General features: G+C 35.8%; 1 protein-coding gene across 1 annotated transcript in view; it reads left to right on the top strand.

Annotated features, from left to right (window-relative positions):
- Positions 1 to 8,025, top strand: part of bond (james bond) — a 192,183-nt gene extending 184,158 nt beyond the window's left edge. The window contains exons 7-8 of the mRNA XM_067151935.2: positions 4,302 to 4,438; positions 7,456 to 8,025. Coding sequence (XP_067008036.1) covers positions 4,302 to 4,438; positions 7,456 to 7,614 — 296 coding nt within the window. The 3' untranslated portion in view covers positions 7,615 to 8,025. The remainder of the gene's footprint in view (positions 1 to 4,301; positions 4,439 to 7,455) is intronic.
- Positions 8,026 to 21,204: the final 13,179 nt, after the last annotated feature.

Below are 21,204 nucleotides of genomic sequence, written 5' to 3'. Positions count from 1 at the left end.
CACGACGCTCAACTGAACAACGTTGGGAGCAGGTGGTCAAAACCTGCTGCTACGCAGGTGCAGTGTTGTGTGTCGCCAGTGTTGCCGGATTAACCGTTCTGACTTCTTTCACCAAACTTTATTGTCACAGGTTGTATTTTATCACCACATATTACTCTCCATTTACTCTCCAAATGGTGTTTCAGAAAGTAATAAGATTGGCATGATTTATATTAAGCTGGCCCTGTGGTGTAGGGGTAGCGTGCCTGCCTCTTACTCGGAGGCCCTGGGTTCAATTCCCGGCGCCAGGTCAGAGATTTTTACCTGCATCTGAGGGCTGGTTCGAGATCCACTCAACCTACATGATTACTAGAGCCCAGAGTTCCATGCAAATACATGTTTCTAAATAAGCTAGTTACACTTCTGAAACATTGCAAATATTCATGTTATGACTAATCATTTCCAAACAACCGTACTTTTTTCATGCATGTTTGCATGTTTTGGCCTTTTGGGAGAAAATTCATGCATAATGCATATTTTGAAAATTTTGGGTTTAATTGTGAATAATTGGACTTTTATTGTGCCTTATATGACTTTTCTTCTGACTTTGATGCATATATTATGTTAACTTGCATGATAGTGCCTTTTTTGAACATGGGTTTGCAGAATTTGGGACCGTACGTCCACGTTATTTGTCTGTTATTCAGAGAGAAAGAAAATGTATTCCTGGTATACTACTTGACAACCATAGATGCATAGAGGTCCTGTAATCCAGTTAGCCCAGTAGTTTCTTATCTGCTGCTTGAGTAAACATTGACATTGACATTGACATAAGTGGGAAGACACCATATTGACTGCTCTAATCCTTAAAAATAAGGTGTCCCAGTAAAAACTGAACCCTAAATTTTGCATTACTAAATGCTATTTCTTTTATTTTTGTCACGTTAGGCAAAGAAATCAAAACTTGAATCACACTACTTTGATGCCGCATTACTGAGATAGCAACTTACAAACCTTGGTTTTGCACTGAATCCTGTTTTGTTTTCCCAGAATTTCCTACCCCGAACTCCGAACTCACACTGTTCACACATCTGAGGCCAAAATAATTGAGAAAAGAAGGGAGTTGGAAAGCAGCACTATTACACGCTTCAGTCCGGCTCCATGGCTAAATGGTTAGCATGCTGGCCTTTGGTCAGAGGGGTCCCGGGTTCGATTCCTGGCAGGGTCAGGTATTTTAACAATCATTGGTTAATTTCGCTGGCACAGGGGCTGGGTGTATGTGTCATCTTCATCATGTCATTCTCATCATGACACGCAGGTCGCCTACGGGAGTCATCAAAAGACCTGCACCTGGCGAGCCGAACATTTCCTTGGACACTCCCGGCACAAAAAGCCATACACCATTTCATTTTACACGCTTCAAATTGTAATTTAGTGTTCTGTGGTCTGAAGTGTTCGTGTCATGCCATCTGTTAAAAGTATACAAAGAGACCTCGTGTCTAAATGGATTGAGGAAAGGAATTTCTAAGTCAATTTTTGAAAAGAGATAACTTCAGATATACATCATCCTAAATGTCTTCATTTAAGTATGTACCTGTCACTTCTTGTGACATAGAAAGATCATTTTCTGTGTTCAGGAATGTTCTGTCAGGTAAAAGAAAGACCTTAAATAAAGAAAATGCAGAGAAATTTGTTGTTGCACAATGTTTCAAAAGGAAATGAAAATATAACAATGTTGAACTGAACTTTGATAGTGCATATTTTCCAGTTTATTGTGCATGTTTCATTATTTGATAGTGTATGAATTCATGCATATTTTGAGATTTGATAGTCCATGGAAATCCGGGCTCTAGTGATTACAATTGAGGAGGTATCTGATGGTGAGATGGCAGCCCCGGTCTACAAAGCCAAGAATAATGTTGATCACATGACACCTCGTAATCTCCATGCCTTCGGGCTGAGCAGCGGTCACTTGGTAGGCCATGGTCTCATACTAGAGGTCAGGCTAAGAAAATGTCTGGTCACTGATGCAAATGGGGTTTGGGGTTTGGTTATGATTTATATTAAACTATATTTATTGTAGATGTCACAAATGGATACACTGAAGCAATAATCATGGAGAATATAACAAAGACATGTCTATAAGACAAAACATAATGTTGCAGGTGGCATAGCTGGAGTCATAAGATTATATATAAAGGAATGAAAACATTTTTTTTCATTTGTAATTTGTAAAAATGGTGTTTTACAATGTATAGGCAATTTCTTGTATTTCCAGCGTGCTAATTCCAAAACTCCAAAAGAAGTACAGGTATAATTTAGATATCACTCCTATAGCAGCAAACAGAAGTCCAATCTCCTCCCAAATTCATAACAGAATCTGTAGGAGTCACCATGACTAACTGTCAAGAGGTATAGCAACAAAATAGACCCACAATATCACTAGAAGTACAACAGAACGACAGGATCCAGAGCTGTATTACTACAGTAGATGTCTCAGTAGATTTTTAAAAGACTATGTTATATATTGATTGTTTTCTAGCATCTGTCTAATAACCTATACAATTATACAGTAAAACCTGTCAAATAGACCATACCCAAAGGATCATCACCCTTAATGAAAACATTTTCTAAGAATCAATTAAAAGACCCATAATGTTAATGTATTTTGCATCAGTGACCAGCCATCCTACAGATGTTTACAGCATGGTTTGTAGTGCCTTGATACCAATATAAATGATCCATTATTGGACATTATATTGGTATTATAAATTTACTCATTCGGGACAAATATTTCAGGTTCCCTATGGGAATCAACATCTATATCATTGTAGTGCCTTTTCATTCCAGCATCAATCTCTTCTGCTTGTGTGTTTCCTCCTTCAGACCTCACAGTTGGATTGATAACAAAGATGCTGCCAAGAAGAGGGATCTTGATAAAATTATGTGCAGACTTTCTCATTCCAAAAACCATAATCACTTCTATACTAATTTACCAACACTGTAGACATTTGTGATTCTTTACCGATACCTGACACTAATGAAGCTTACAGTGACGAGTGATGTGAACGTTTCTATCATGTTTGTTAATTTTATATTTCTAAGAGTGACACTATTACAACTTTGAGACAAGTTCTGTTGAAGTGAACTCAGTTTTAAAATATTTTTTTCTTAATGTGTTACAATATTCTACAATATAGTGTTACCGGTACAACTTTTATAATGTACACAATAATATTTTATGTAATTTTTTTAAATCAGAAAGTTTCATGACTTATCGGAAAAAATCATAAGAAGTTAGAAGATTCACATATTTAAATATCAATTATGATGTAGCATTTGACACTATTGTACTGTAGTAAACTGAGAATCTGTAATCTGAATTGTAATTATTTTATTTCATTATTCTCAAGTATACCATTATAAAATGTTCTAAGTGAACACTTGATTGCTCTTTCTTTTGATTGCTATGACGTCAGCATGCTTAAGGGAACCCACAGATGAATACATGGCACTTCTTCAAATAGGTATTTCAAACTTGCTCAACTTTTTGAGACATCTACTGTAGTAATACAGCTCTGGATCCTGTCGTGTCTGTTGTACTTCTAGAGATATTGTGGGTCTATTTTGTTGCTATACCTCTTGACAGTTAGTCATGGTCACTCCTAGCATAGACCCTATATATCTTTCGATGAGGCTGGGGGCTTCAGTTACTTCATGTACATGCAATGATATTCCAAATTCACCCCTATAATTTTTAAAAGACTAGGTTATATTAATTACATATTAAATGCTGGTCGCACACTAGAGGTGAGGCGAAGAAAATGGCTGGTCACTGATGCAAAATACATAAACATTATGGGTCTTTTAATTGATTCTTAGAAAATGTTTTCATTAAGGGTGATGATCTTTTGGGTATGGTCTATTTGACAGGTTTCACCGTATAATTGTATAGGTTATTAGACAGATGGTAGAAAACCATCAATAACTTTTAGTGATCCAGGAGAAAATTCTCAATTGTTAGAAAATGTCCTTTTTGTTCCTCTCCCAATGAACTTTATTTTAACGAATGATCCATTTCTTATATCATTGAAGTCTACTTTGACATTGTATATGTACCGGTATCATTAAGCTTAAAAATAGCTACCTAAACTTTTTGTCCTTTATTTAGCATACCGGTATGTAGGAAGCAATATTAACTTTCATTTCAGAACTTGATAGCATTAAAAAAGGCTGCAAACAGCTGTTATGAGTTGTGAATTAGATCGTATAACTACTGTATGCAAAACATTTCATCAATGTTTGAAACTTACTTGTTACAGGTGAGCAAGGTGTGGTGATTGGATTTTTGAACTCTGGAGTACATGTTGTTATGTATTTCTATTACCTGGTGGCTGCATTAGGACCCAAATATCAAAAATACCTTTGGTGGAAGAAATATATGACAAGCATTCAAATGGTGAGCACTAAGTACTACTTACTTTTTAGTTTATTTATTGTAGTGGAACAATATACTGTAGTTGAGTTTGCTGAGTCTCTTGCGTGAATCGTCATTGTTGAGGTCATCAGCTCAGAGGCCCTGAGTTCGATTCCCAGTCGAGTCAAGAATTTAAACCACCTCTTACTTGGGAACTGGGTGTTTGTGTTTGTTGCAACACACTCCTCTCCATACACACACAACACACCACATTACCAAAAAAAAAAAAAAGTATTCAAGTTCATAACACTTCCAAGCCTCACACAATGGGAAATATTCAGCCTGTATATAATGCACCGGTAAGGAGGTCGACACGGGCGAATGGGAGTAAGTACAAACCTTAACACACACATCACGTCTAGATTCTTTTAAGTTATTCTTTATCATCACATACTAGCTGTCCTTTCACTCTCTTTGCAGGTTTGTGTATTCTTCAAAAAAAAGTACTTTTACCGAGCTCGATAGCTGCAGTCGCTTAAGTGCGGCCAGTATCCAGTATTCGGGAGATAGTAGGTTCGAACCCCACTGTCGGCAGCCCTGAAAATGGTTTTCGGTGGTTTCCCATTTTCACACCTTAATTAAGGCCACGGCCGCTTCCTTCCCACTCCTAGCCCTTTCCTGTCCCATCGTCGCCATAAGACCTATCTGTGTCGGTGCAACGTAAAGCAACTAGCAAAAAAAAAAGTACTTTCATTACGAACTGGATCTGAAAGTGAATTGATTTCCCAATTTCACGTCAGTTCATTTAAATTCTGTAAACAACAAATAGTGACTTTTCATATATCTCCCCCTCACAATGTTCAGCCTGCCTTTTTTATGCTGAATGCATTAACTTCAAAAATCAAGGTACAATCAGAGATAACTGCTTTTCACATAATACATACTGGGTCAATGCATAAGTTTGTGCAGTTCTTATATTTTATATTTTATTTTATTTTATTTTACTGTCACTGTCACACACTGTAACTCACAATTACAATCACTCAGTGATGTGTTCACCTCCACTCTGTATGACCTGCCAACGTTCAGGTAGCAGTTGAATGCCTCGTCTGTAGAACTGTTTTGGTTTTGACTGGAAGAAATCTGTTAACCATTGGTCAAGAGAAGCTTCGCCAGGAAACACTTGCCCCTGAATGTGGTTAGAAAAAGAGCAGAAAAGATGGAAATCTGAGGGGGCAAGGTCAGGGAAATATGGAGGATGAGGAAGAGGTTCTCAGCCAAGTTCAGTAACCACACCTTTGGTCATTTGTTCTGTATGCAGACGAGCGTTATCATGGAGCAATAAGACTGGTTGTTGTCTTTGTCTTTTTGCTGTCAATAGCAATGGCAAGCTGTCTTAGGTGGTCACTATACACAGCAGAGGTAACTGTTACGTTTTTGGAAGAAGTTCACGGTAAAGAATGCCATCTTTGTTCCACCAAACACACAACATGATTTTCTGTGGAAGGGCACTATCCTTGGGATGGGGAGTTGTTCTTTATGGGCTGAGCCACTCTTTCCTCTTCTTCATGTTAACATACAGGCACCATTTCTTGTCACCGGTGACAATGTTCGAAAGGAATGCTTCGTGCCTATCACAGGCCAACATGTGCCGGGCAAGCAATGATGAACAGATGTTTACTCGTTGATTTTTGTTACTGTCACTTAGCACATGTGGTACCCACATACCCAATTTCTGTACCTTACCCATCGAATACAAATGGCGTACAATAGTTGATCACATTAAAAAACTTGCGCCATTTCCTGCGTTGTTTGACGAGGATTCTTATGAAGTAACTCATTCAAGCGATTTTCGTCAAAATCTGAAGGTCTTCCAGAACGTGGATCATCTGACAAGTCAAACCATCCTGCTTGAAAGTGGGAAATCCATTTTTGTGCTGTTCTTTCAGCAATTGCTTCATTCCTGTACACTTCACAAATTGTTCTTGCAGCTCCTGCTGCATTGGATCCTTGGTTAAACTCAAAGAGTAAAATGTGTCGGAAATGCTCACTTTTCTCAACTTGACATTCCATATCAGTTTGTCTGAAATATACACAAATGATACGTTCACAATCAAGAAAACCTGTGTTTCACAACACTCAAATTCCAAGCGATAAGCAATCCCTTCACACCGCATTATTGCCAACTCAAAAGAATACTGCACAAACTTATGCATCGACCCTATATTAAGATAACCTACATTATAAAACCGGTTACTCACTGGCAGTATTGTATGTAAATAAGGTGTTGGTTTCTATGTTAAGTCATACTGTAAACATGCAGCACAAATTTCCCTCAGTTAATACTAAGATGGTGTAAATTGTTCAGTGACAATCATGACTTTTTCATGTCTTTATTTTAAAATGTTATGCTAAAGACTTTTTTAAGTATAGTATTGTAAAGTACTTTGCTGAAATTTGCAGTACAAATCTTAACGAAGCTTTTACAGTAATACAGTGTTGATGTTTTTAGTTGAACTTTATGACTCATGAGAACATCACCAAAGAAGAAATGTAATTTCAACAAGTTTATGTGTTGTGTGTATAATTTTTAAGTTATTATATTGTAGCTGAGGAGGGTCCAATAGTGGACCAAAAGTAGTCCTACTTTTAATGAGGTAGAATAAATTCAATCATATTTGTACAGTGTTGATTAGGTGGGAAGTCCTAACAAAGGGCTTGGTTATACAAGGAAAGCGAGGCAGGAAAATCGCTGATTTTGACTTAGTTCCTTTCTTGACTGCACGATTCATTTGAATTTATCCTTTGTATGTGTTCCTATTCAAGTACATATTACAAACATAACACACTGTTCTTGATTGTAAAACCCTGAGAGATATGCAGTTGAATGGGTGATGGGGGAATCATACACTGTCATGAATGAACCTTGGCAAATGGAATGAAAGGAGAGTGAAAGTTATAAAAGGCAGAGAGTTGTTATTGAATGTTATTTTATAGAACTACCATAAAAGGAACTGTAAATGTACCTCAGATTACTCATAGGAGGATATTTGTTTCAGATTCAATTCTGCATTATGCTGACGTACCTACTTTACCTGCTGGCTTTTGACTGCAAATTACCTAAAGCACTCACATTCTTCTTTGTTGGAAATGTAGTTGTCTTCCTGTTTCTCTTTTACAACTTCTACAAGAAGGCTTACAAGAAAAAGGAAGTGTGAAAGTTCTTACTAGGCATTGTGCTTTAGGTTTACTGAGACTGGTTATTTACATTGTATATCATGGTACTGTCTAAACCGTGTTGTAAGACACTATGCCACTTTGCAAGGCTCATGTTATTGTTCTAGGTTTGAGACAGAAATCAAAGTGATATGATTTTGTAAAAGTTTGTGAGAACATGTGTTCTTCTTTATATTCTACACTGATAAGGACTCAGTTTTATGAGCATAATCTTTGATAAAAGAAGACAAGGTTACGTGGTTTCATTAATACATCACCTGATTTTATATTTGTGATTTTAGAGAATTTCTTTTGCCATGTTAGCATTATGAACAGACTGAAGAATAAAGATCTCTTCCAATATTCATATATACATATACCTGTTTATTTATTTTCATGCAATCTCACAAAGGAAATTAAATTTGCTGTAGTGAAAGATATATAAAAACATGGCTTGTTCTTGTACCATACCTTGGAACATGTTTCTCATGTTCAGTTTGTTTGATAATGGAATTTAAGATGTGCAGGTCATTAGTCTACAGCATGCCTGGCCAAACAGTGTTCTAGCCATGCTCTTGCGTTATGCACCAAGCATAAAAGTGGCATGGAATCAAAGGGACAAGAGAAGGTAAAGATTAGCAGTCTGGGTGTATGACAGTAGCAGTCACCTTGCCAGCCTTTTAGCCAATCTCTCCGGCCTGCTCACCAATGTGGCTGACAAGTCTGAAGCTTTCCAACAAAATTAAACCTGTGGAGGAATCGATCCTAAGTTTATGACACAGAGCATTTCCCAGAACTCAAGATGATCAATTTTGGCTTAAATATGACTGTCTAAATTTTAGTACTTCGATCACTACAGGAAGATTTTTTTAAAATATTTCAAGACTTTGAAAGGCTCAAGACTGACTTTTATTTATTTATCAGAGTTTTTTTTCTTTTGGCTGAGAATGTTCCCCATTACTTTCAATTTGAGCTGGTCTTTCTGCAGTGTAACACTAGGCTTATGTGCATATTTCTACAATCCTGAAATGTGTGTGATTTTCATAAAATACTTTCGATATCCTCAACAGACAGGCAAACTGTTAAAGTTCATTTAATGTGAACCAGCACAAGGAACACCCAAAAACAAATACCGCACAAATGAGCAAATACAAGAACAAGAAACAAGTTCAACTTACTTTGGCCAAAGTAAATGAAATAAACAAAATGTGGATGAACTCATTAAATAAATTAGAGGTAAAAAGGCCTGGACTCAAATGAAAATAGACACTTGACAAGCAACTAATGATACTCAGTGTACCACATGGGCACCCGCAGGATTTTTTCCAGACTTCACAATTTGCTTGAATATAAAAACCAATATAACGTCAGCAACACTAAATTGTTTACAGAAATTTCTGGTTATAACAGTTGCTAGATGACTGTCAGTAAGTTCAGTTTATGAAATAACCTGGTATGATATTAAACAATTGAAAATCAACCTTTTTAGAAATCCAGGGGGGCAAGCGCCTGTGCCCATGGTATACCAAATGATAAGACAAGACTTTTGTAAGGTGGAAAGAAAATATTTAACTTACAATTAATCAAACTGGGAAATATTTCAAATAATTATAGTGTTTAGCAAAGATTAAAAAATTGATGGATAACAGAAAGCAATTCTCATTTAAATCTAAAATACTGGCCACTAAATAACACATTTAGCATAGTTTCCTTTTGATAGTTACAATTAAGTTAACTAGATACAATTGAAAACTTATATATATAGTGAATGAAAATTGAAATTCATTTCAACCTAATTACCCTTCACATTAAAATGGTTAAATAATAATCATAGTAACAAGTTCAAATGAAACATGCACTTCAAATAGAGACCTCAATGGAAGTTGAAAATAATCTCAATCTAATTAAGCCTTGAAATGAAATGATTAAACATAAAATCATAGTAAACCCTTACCCCCCTTGAGGGTGCCCATGGTACACCAAATGATAAGACAAGACCTTTGTAAGGTGGAAAGAAAATATTTAACTTACAATTAATCAAACTGGGAAATGTTTCAACTAATCATAGTGTTTAGCAAAGATTAAAAAATTGATGGATAACAGAAAACAATTCTCATTTAAATCTAAAATACTGGCCACTAAATAACACATTTAGTATAGTTTCCTTTTGATAGTTACAATTAAGTTAACTAGATACAATTGAAAATTTATGTGTATAGTGAACTTAGTGAAAGTTGAAATTCATTTCAACCTAATTAACCTTCACATTAAAATGGTTAAATAATAATCATAGTAACAAGTTCAAATGAAACATGCACTTCAAATAGAGACCTCAATGGAAGTTGAAAATAATCTCAATCTAATTAAGCCTTGAAATGAAATGATTAAACATAAAATCATAGTAAAACTTTCTCCGATATAATCACATAACGTTTAAAAAGAATTGAGTTTTCCACCAAACTGCAGAAGAAAATCACACAAGAAAAGGAATGAAGTTGATCAAGCCAAGCCACTACTAACAAAGGCAAGGCCTGCTTAACCAAAGCGTTCTCAAAAAATAATGTACGCTAGTAATAATGGAAAGGAAGAAAACAAAACACTGCTGTGAATCAGAATGGTGAGTGCCTAAGGAAAAGAAAAATTTAGAATTAGGAGAATCAAATTTTACCTCTCTACATACCACAGTGATAATAATAATAATAATAATAATAATAATAATAATAATAATAATAATAATAATAATAATAATAATAAGAAGAAGAAGAAGAAGAAGAAGAAGAAGAAGAAGAATGACATTAGAAGGTATTATTTAAATTTTTCCATATATGTCATCATCATCTGATCAAACAGAGAACAAAATCTTGGTTATTGAATTTAATGTAAGTTGCCCTTGGAAGCGATATGATGGACTTATGAGGTAGAATTAAAACACACAACTCCAGAAGAAGAAATGAAAGCAATACCATTAGGAAGCAATAAAAAACACAGGCAAAACCCACAATTATATAATAATACTAGCAAGATACCCGTGCTTCGCTACGGTATTATACTGAAATTTATAATTGGATGCTTATCGTTTTATATATAACCCACCGATATTCGCGATCTGACTCATTTTCTGAGAGATTACGGCAACGTTCCTCCCATTTTTCAATCTTTTCTCCAGCAATCGATTTCGTACTTCCCGGGATAGGTCCAGGTATTCCACCCGGTCAGTTGGGTCCCTAAATCTTTGCCATCTTTTCCTATAAGCATTTTTAATATGGATCAAATCCTTGAGGAGATCCGGCATGGTGTCGTCTTGGGTGCCTTGGCGGTACTGAACCTCTACTTGGCGGTAAATTACATCTGCTGCCGTTGTCATTGATGACAGTATGACCAGCACCATTGTCACCCGTAGGCAAGTGCGCAGGACTTCTGACGATACGAATGACATACTTCCGTGCATTATTGACCTTATTACAGAGGTGAACAATTGCACGGTCAATCATATATCTATCGTTTATTTCAAATATGTTTAAATTTTTGTTTATATGCCAGAAGAATCTACTGTAATCTAAGAAGGTTCTCCAAAGGAAAAGATGGCTCTTGAAAACGAACCCAGGAGAGATTAAAAATGATCGGTTTATAATCAGAATAAGTACATTGAAAATCCACAGCCTGTTTCCAGTCATTCAACCGGGTCAGGAATGGAATGAATAAGCCCTGCCGAAGCCTGTCGCACTCCACTGGGGAAATGATTAAATGAATGACAAATGAAATGAAATGATATTGGAGAGTGTTGCTGGGATGAATGATGACGGGGAAAACCGGAGTACCCGGAGAAAAACCTGTCCCGCCTCCGCTTTGTCCAGCACAAATCTCACATGGAGTGACCGGAATTTGAACCACGAAACCCAGCGCTGAGAAGCCAGCGCGCTGCCGCCTGAGCCACGGAGGCTCCTTATAAGTACATTAGGAACAGTAAAATCAATTGGTCTCACCTCCGTTTTCACCCCACCGCGGTTAAGTTCATTTACCTCCCCCCCCCCCCCACAAAAAAGAAAACGTGTTCCTTTATGTTTAAAGGAGATTCCAAATACCAATGTTCACGTGTGTTACCTTCAGTTTTGAGATGTAAGTATTCCCATAAATATAATTCACTTTTTTCGCTTACTTTCACACTCCCCACCCCCTTAAGTGAATTTTCCGGCAAAAATACTTGTTTCTTTAATAGTAAAGGATCTTCTAAATACCGATTATCTTCAGTTTTTGAGATATGTGTCCTCATGAAACGAATTCAACTCCTTTTCACACTCGCCCCCAAAAATGATTCTCCTCCCCCCCCCCAAAAAACGCGTCGTTTTATTTTTAAAGATGATCTAAATACCAATTTTCACGTCTGTAACAACTTTAGTTTTTATTAGATGTAAGTATCTTCATACAATTAATTCATTACATTTTTCAATTTTCTCCCCCCCCCCCCCAACCCTCATTGGATTTTCCGAGAATACCTGTTTCTTTACTTTAACAGGAGATTCCAAATACCAATTTTTACGTCTGCAACATTTTACGTTTCTGTGATATACTGTAGATATAGTCTTTCTAAAAATTCTCCCCAATTTGTCACTCCTGTTTAACCCCCATTAATTAGATTTTCCAAAAACAAAAAAATAAATGTTTCTGCATTTTTAAAGGAGATTCCATATACTAACTGGTCTGTAATATCTTCAGTTTCTGAGATATAAGTATCCTCATTAAAGACATTTAACCTCTTATTCACACTTTTCACCCATCCTCTTGGGATTTTCCGGAAAAAAAAATACGTGTTCCTTTATTTTTAAAGGAGATTCTAAATATCAATTTTTACATCTGCAAACTTTTGAAGTTTTGAGAAGTTTTAAAATACACCACCCCTTTTAACCCCCCCCCCCCCCGAATATTTGGATTTTCGAAAAACAAAAATTACATGTTTCTTTATTTATAAAGGAGATCCCAAATACCGATTTTCAGGTCTGTAACATCTTCAGTTTCTGAGATATAAGGATCCTTATTAAAGGCATTAAACTATTTTTTACCCGTTTTCACCCCTCCTATTGGGATTTTCCGAAAACAAAAAAATGCGTGTTTCTTTATTTTCAAAGTAGATTCTAAGTACCAATTTTTACATCTGTAAACTTTTACAGTTTTGAGATATAGATACACTCATTTTAAAAATTCACCCCCCTTTCAACCCTCCACTCACCCCCCTTTTAACCCTCCACTATTTGGATTTTCCAAAAACAAAAAGTACATGTTTCTTTATTTTTAAAAGAGATCCCAAATACCTTTTTTCAGGTCTGTAATATCTTCAGTTTCTGAGATATAAGTATCCTCATTAAAGGCATTCAACCCCTTTACACCCCTCCTATTAGGATTTTCGGAAAACAAAAAAATACATGTTATTTATTTTTAAAGGAGATTCTAAATACCAATTTTTACATCTGTAAACTTTTCAAGTTTTAAGATGTAGACACACTCATTTTAAAAATTCATCCTCCTTTTCACCCCCCATTATTTGGATTTTCCAAAAACAAAAAAATACCTGTTTCTTTCTTTTAAAAGTAGATCCCAAATACCAATTTTTAGGTCTGTAATATCTTCAGGTTCTGAAATATAAGTAGCCTCATTAAAGGCATTCAACCCATTTTCACCCTTTTCCACCCTTCCTATTGGGATTTTCCGAAAACAAAAAATTACATATTTCTTTATTTTTAAAGAAGATTCTAATTTTTACATCTATACATTTTAAAAGTTTTGAGATATAGATACACTCATTTTCAAAATTCACCCCATTTTAACACCCCCATTAATTGGATTTTCCAAAACAAAAGAATACATGTTTCTTTCTTTTTAAAGGAGATCCCAAACACCAATTTTCAGGTCTGTAATATTTTCAGTTTCTGAGATATTAGTATCATCATTAAAGGCATTCAACCCATTTTTCACCCCTTTTCACCCCTTCTATTGGGATTTTCCGAAAACAAAAAATATGTGTTTCTTTATTTATAATGGAAATTCTAAATACCAATTTTTTACATCTGTAAACTTTCAAAGTTTTGAGATATTGATACACTCATTTTAATAATTCACCCCCCTTTTCCCCTCCCATTAATTGGATTTTCCAAAAACAAAAAAATACGTGTTTCTTTATTTTTAAAAGTGATCAAGTGTACCAATTTTCAGGTCTGTAATATCTTCAGTTTCTGAGATATAAGAACCGGTATCCTGATTAAAGGCATTCAACCCCTTTGTCACCCTTTTTCACCCCTCCTATTGGGATTTTCTGAAAACAAAAAATACGTGTTTCCTTATTTTTAACGAAGATCCTAAATACCAATTTTTACATCTGTAAACTTTTAAAGTTTTGAGATATAGATACACTCATTTTAAAATTTCAACCCCCTTTTCACCCCCTTAGCGACGGAATATCCAAAAATCCTGTCTTAGCGAGCACCTACATCTTAATATGAATGTATCTACAAAATTTCATTTCTGTATGTCCAGTAGTTTTGGCTCGGCAATGATGAATCAGTCAGGACAAGTTACTTTATATATATAGACTAGTAAGGTACCCGTGCTTCGCTACGGTATTACACTGAAATTTAGAATTGAATGCTTATTGTTTTATATATAATCCGCCGAAATTCGCGATTTGACTCGTTTTCTGAGAGAATCTGCCAAAATTCGTGATCTGACTCGTTTTCTATTAGATTACGGCACGTTTCCTCCCATTTTTCAATCTTCCTTTCCAGCAATCGATTTCGTACTTCCCGGGCTAGGCTCAGGTATTCTTCCCGGTCAGTTGGGTCCGTAAATCTTTGCCATACCGTATTTTCCTATAATCATTTTTAATCTGGATAAAATCCTTCAGGAGATCCGGCGTGGTGTCATATTGGGTGCCTTGGCGGCACTGAACCCGCGGCCGGATTGCATTCTTAGTCATTACCCGTCCAGGAGCCGTTTCCAGCGCGGTCCGCACATTTGACGACGGTCCGGAACATTATTATTATTATTATTATTATTATTATTATTATTATTATTATTATTATTATTATTATTATTAATAATGTTATTCTTATTATTATTACTATTATGTGTTGCTGGGATGAATGATGACAGGGAAAACCGGAGTATCCGGAGAAAAACCTGTCCCGCCTCCGTTTTGTCCAGCACGAATGTCACATGGAGTGACCGGGATTTGAACCACGGAACCCAGCTGTGAGAGGCCGGCGCGCTGCCGCCTGAGCAACGGAGGATCCTTATAAGTACATTAATAACAGTAAAATCAATTGGTCTCACCTCCTTTTACACCCCACCGCCGTTAGTTTTTACTGCCAACTCCCCCCCCCAAAAAAAAAATTAAAAGAAGGCGTGTTTCTTTATGTTTAAGGGAGATTCCAAACACCAATGTTCACGTCTATTACCTTCAGTTTTGAGATATAAGGATCCCCATAAATATAATTTACTTTTGTCACTTCATTTCAAACTACTCCCCCCCCCCCCCGCAAGTGAATTTTCCCGCAAAAAATACTTGTTTCTTTAATAGTGAAGGATCTTCTAAATACCAATTATCACGACTCTAACTTCTTCAGTTTTTGATTTATGTGTCCTCATGAAATGAATTCAACTCCTTTACACTCCCGCCCCCAAGATGGTTCCCCCCCCCCAAAACGCGTTTTTCTTTGTTTTTAAAGGAGATCCAAATACGAATTTTCAAGTCTGTAACAACTTTAGTTTTTATTAGATGTATATATTCTCATACAATTAAAGTCAATTAATTTTTCAATTCTTTCACCCCCCTCCCCCCGCTTCATTGGATTTTCCGAGAATACGTGTTTCTTTACTTTTAAAGCAGATTGCAAATATCAAATTTCACGTCTGTAACATCTTCATTTTTAAGATATCAGTAGCCTAATTAAAAGAATTCAACAACATTTTCAGTCACTTTCACCCCCCCTCCAACCAAGTGGTATTTCCGAAAATTAAAAATACACGTTTCTTTATGTTTAATAGAGATAAAAATATCATTTTTCACTTCTGTAACATGTTAAGTTTTTTTAGATATACTGTAAAAATTCTCATTTTAAAATTTCACCCCTTTTTGGTTCCCCTTAAGTGGAGTTTCCAAAAACAAATCACCTATGTTTCTTTACATTTACAGGAGATTCCAAACGCCCACTTTTTACGTCTGTAACATTTTACGTTTCCAGGATAATCTTTCAAAAAATTCACCCCAATTTGTCACTTCTGTTTAACCGCCATTAATAGGATTTTCCAAAAACTAAAAAAATACGTGCTTCTTTATTTTTAAAGGAGATCCCATATACAAATTTTCTGTTCTGTAATATCTTCCGTTTCTGAGATATATGTATCCTCATTAAAGGCATTCAACCCATTTTTCGCCCTTTTTCACCCCTCCTATTGGGATTTACAGGAAACAAAAAATACGTGTTCCTTTATTTCTAGAGGAGATTCTAACTACCAATTTTTACATCTGTAAATTTTAAAGTTTTAAGATGTAGACACATTCATTTTAAAAAATTCACCCCCCTTTTTACCCCTCAATATTTGGATTTTCCAAAAACGAAAAAATACGTGTTTCTTTACATTTAAAGTAGATCCCAAATACCAATTTTCAGGTCTGTAATATCTTCAGGTTCTGAAATATAAGTAGCCTCATTAAAGGCATTCAAACCATTATTCACCCTTTTACACCCTTCCTATTGGGATTTTCCGAAAACAAAAGAATACGTGTTTCTTTATTTTTAAAGGAGATTCTAAATACCAATTTTTACATCTATAAACTGTAACAGTTTTGAGATATAGATTCACTCATTTTAAAAATTCACCCCCTTTTCACCCTCCCATTAATTGGATTTTCCAAAAACAAAAAAATACGTGTTTCTTTATTTTTAAGAGATCAAAAGTACCAATTTTCAGGTCTGTAATATCTGCAGTTTCTGAGATATAAGTACTGGTATCCTGATTAAGGGCATTCAACCCATTTTCCCCATTTTCACCCCTTTTCACCCCTCCTATTGGGATTTTCTGAAAACAAAAAAATATGCGTTTCCTTATTTTTAAAGAAGATTATAAATACCAATTTTTACATCTGTAAACTTTTAAACTTTTGATATTTAGACACACTCATTTTAAAATTTCACCCCTCTTTTCACCCCCTTAGCGATGGAATATCCAAAAATCCTCTCTTAGCGAGCACCTACATCTTAATATGAATATATCCCCAAAATTTCATTTCTTTACGTCCAGTAGTTTTGGCTCTGCGATGATGAATCAGTCAGTCAGTCAGTCAGTCAGTCAGGACAAGTTATTTTATATATATAGACTAGCAAGATACCCGTGCTTCGCTACGGTATTATACTGAAATTTATAATTGGATGCTTATCGTTTTATATATAACCCACCGATATTCGCGATCTGACTCATTTTCTGAGAGATTACGGCAACGTTCCTCCCATTTTTCAATCTTTTCTCCAGCAATCGATTTCGTACTTCCCGGGATAGGTCCAGGTATTCCACCCGGTCAGTTGGGTCCCTAAATCTTTGCCATCTTTTCCTATAAGCATTTTTAATATGGATCAAATCCTTGAGGAGATCCGGCATGGTGTCGTCTTGGGTGCCTTGGCGGTACTGAACCTCTACTTGGCGGTAAATTACATCTGCTGCCGTTGTCATTGATGACAGTATGACCAGCACCATTGTCACCCGTAGGCAAGTGCGCAGGACTTCTGACGATACGAATGACATACTTCCGTGCATTATTGACCTTATTACAGAGGTGAACAATTGCACGGTCAATCATATATCTATCGTTTATTTCAAATATGTTTAAATTTTTGTTTATATGCCAGAAGAATCTACTGTAATCTAAGAAGGTTCTCCAAAGGAAAAGATGGCTCTTGAAAACGAACCCAGGAGAGATTAAAAATGATCGGTTTATAATCAGAATAAGTACATTGAAAATCCACAGCCTGTTTCCAGTCATTCAACCGGGTCAGGAATGGAATGAATAAGCCCTGCCGAAGCCTGTCGCACTCCACTGGGGAAATGATTAAATGAATGACAAATGAAATGAAATGATATTGGAGAGTGTTGCTGGGATGAATGATGACGGGGAAAACCGGAGTACCCGGAGAAAAACCTGTCCCGCCTCCGCTTTGTCCAGCACAAATCTCACATGGAGTGACCGGAATTTGAACCACGAAACCCAGCGCTGAGAAGCCAGCGCGCTGCCGCCTGAGCCACGGAGGCTCCTTATAAGTACATTAGGAACAGTAAAATCAATTGGTCTCACCTCCGTTTTCACCCCACCGCGGTTAAGTTCATTTACCTCCCCCCCCCCCACAAAAAAGAAAACGTGTTCCTTTATGTTTAAAGGAGATTCCAAATACCAATGTTCACGTGTGTTACCTTCAGTTTTGAGATGTAAGTATTCCCATAAATATAATTCACTTTTTTCGCTTACTTTCACACTCCCCACCCCCTTAAGTGAATTTTCCGGCAAAAATACTTGTTTCTTTAATAGTAAAGGATCTTCTAAATACCGATTATCTTCAGTTTTTGAGATATGTGTCCTCATGAAACGAATTCAACTCCTTTTCACACTCGCCCCCAAAAATGATTCTCCTCCCCCCCCCAAAAAAACGCGTCGTTTTATTTTTAAAGATGATCTAAATACCAATTTTCACGTCTGTAACAACTTTAGTTTTTATTAGATGTAAGTATCTTCATACAATTAATTCATTACATTTTTCAATTTTCTCCCCCCCCCCCCCAACCCTCATTGGATTTTCCGAGAATACCTGTTTCTTTACTTTAACAGGAGATTCCAAATACCAATTTTTACGTCTGCAACATTTTACGTTTCTGTGATATACTGTAGATATAGTCTTTCTAAAAATTCTCCCCAATTTGTCACTCCTGTTTAACCCCCATTAATTAGATTTTCCAAAAACAAAAAAATAAATGTTTCTGCATTTTTAAAGGAGATTCCATATACTAACTGGTCTGTAATATCTTCAGTTTCTGAGATATAAGTATCCTCATTAAAGACATTTAACCTCTTATTCACACTTTTCACCCATCCTCTTGGGATTTTCCGGAAAAAAAAATACGTGTTCCTTTATTTTTAAAGGAGATTCTAAATATCAATTTTTACATCTGCAAACTTTTGAAGTTTTGAGAAGTTTTAAAATACACCACCCCTTTTAACCCCCCCCCCGAATATTTGGATTTTCGAAAAACAAAAATTACATGTTTCTTTATTTATAAAGGAGATCCCAAATACCGATTTTCAGGTCTGTAACATCTTCAGTTTCTGAGATATAAGGATCCTTATTAAAGGCATTAAACTATTTTTTACCCGTTTTCACCCCTCCTATTGGGATTTTCCGAAAACAAAAAAATGCGTGTTTCTTTATTTTCAAAGTAGATTCTAAGTACCAATTTTTACATCTGTAAACTTTTACAGTTTTGAGATATAGATACACTCATTTTAAAAATTCACCCCCCTTTCAACCCTCCACTCACCCCCCTTTTAACCCTCCACTATTTGGATTTTCCAAAAACAAAAAGTACATGTTTCTTTATTTTTAAAAGAGATCCCAAATACCTTTTTTCAGGTCTGTAATATCTTCAGTTTCTGAGATATAAGTATCCTCATTAAAGGCATTCAACCCCTTTACACCCCTCCTATTAGGATTTTCGGAAAACAAAAAAATACATGTTATTTATTTTTAAAGGAGATTCTAAATACCAATTTTTACATCTGTAAACTTTTCAAGTTTTAAGATGTAGACACACTCATTTTAAAAATTCATCCTCCTTTTCACCCCCCATTATTTGGATTTTCCAAAAACAAAAAAATACCTGTTTCTTTCTTTTAAAAGTAGATCCCAAATACCAATTTTTAGGTCTGTAATATCTTCAGGTTCTGAAATATAAGTAGCCTCATTAAAGGCATTCAACCCATTTTCACCCTTTTCCACCCTTCCTATTGGGATTTTCCGAAAACAAAAAATTACATATTTCTTTATTTTTAAAGAAGATTCTAATTTTTACATCTATACATTTTAAAAGTTTTGAGATATAGATACACTCATTTTCAAAATTCACCCCATTTTAACACCCCCATTAATTGGATTTTCCAAAACAAAAGAATACATGTTTCTTTCTTTTTAAAGGAGATCCCAAACACCAATTTTCAGGTCTGTAATATTTTCAGTTTCTGAGATATTAGTATCATCATTAAAGGCATTCAACCCATTTTTCACCCCTTTTCACCCCTTCTATTGGGATTTTCCGAAAACAAAAAATATGTGTTTCTTTATTTATAATGGAAATTCTAAATACCAATTTTTTACATCTGTAAACTTTCAAAGTTTTGAGATATTGATACACTCATTTTAATAATTCACCCCCCTTTTCCCCTCCCATTAATTGGATTTTCCAAAAACAAAAAAATACGTGTTTCTTTATTTTTAAAAGTGATCAAGTGTACCAATTTTCAGGTCTGTAATATCTTCAGTTTCTGAGATATAAGAACCGGTATCCTGATTAAAGGCATTCAACCCCTTTGTCACCCTTTTTCACCCCTCCTATTGGGATTTTCTGAAAACAAAAAATACGTGTTTCCTTATTTTTAACGAAGATCCTAAATACCAATTTTTACATCTGTAAACTTTTAAAGTTTTGAGATATAGATACACTCATTTTAAAATTTCAACCCCCTTTTCACCCCCTTAGCGACGGAATATCCAAAAATCCTGTCTTAGCGAGCACCTACATCTTAATATGAATGTATCTACAAAATTTCATTTCTGTATGTCCAGTAGTTTTGGCTCGGCAATGATGAATCAGTCAGGACAAGTTACTTTATATATATAGACTAGTAAGGTACCCGTGCTTCGCTACGGTATTACACTGAAATTTAGAATTGAATGCTTATTGTTTTATATATAATCCGCCGAAATTCGCGATTTGACTCGTTTTCTGAGAGAATCTGCCAAAATTCGTGATCTGACTCGTTTTCTATTAGATTACGGCACGTTTCCTCCCATTTTTCAATCTTCCTTTCCAGCAATCGATTTCGTACTTCCCGGGCTAGGCTCAGGTATTCTTCCCGGTCAGTTGGGTCCGTAAATCTTTGCCATACCGTATTTTCCTATAATCATTTTTAATCTGGATAAAATCCTTCAGGAGATCCGGCGTGGTGTCATATTGGGTGCCTTGGCGGCACTGAACCCGCGGCCGGATTGCATTCTTAGTCATTACCCGTCCAGGAGCCGTTTCCAGCGCGGTCCGCACATTTGACGACGGTCCGGAACATTATTATTATTATTATTATTATTATTATTATTATTATTATTATTATTATTATTAATAATGTTATTCTTATTATTATTACTATTATGTGTTGCTGGGATGAATGATGACAGGGAAAACCGGAGTATCCGGAGAAAAACCTGTCCCGCCTCCGTTTTGTCCAGCACGAATGTCACATGGAGTGACCGGGATTTGAACCACGGAACCCAGCTGTGAGAGGCCGGCGC

Source organism: Anabrus simplex, chromosome 1, assembly GCF_040414725.1.
Source record: "Anabrus simplex isolate iqAnaSimp1 chromosome 1, ASM4041472v1, whole genome shotgun sequence".
NCBI classification, from domain to species: domain Eukaryota; kingdom Metazoa; phylum Arthropoda; class Insecta; order Orthoptera; family Tettigoniidae; genus Anabrus; species Anabrus simplex.
This window is presented reverse-complemented; position numbering and strand designations above follow the sequence as displayed.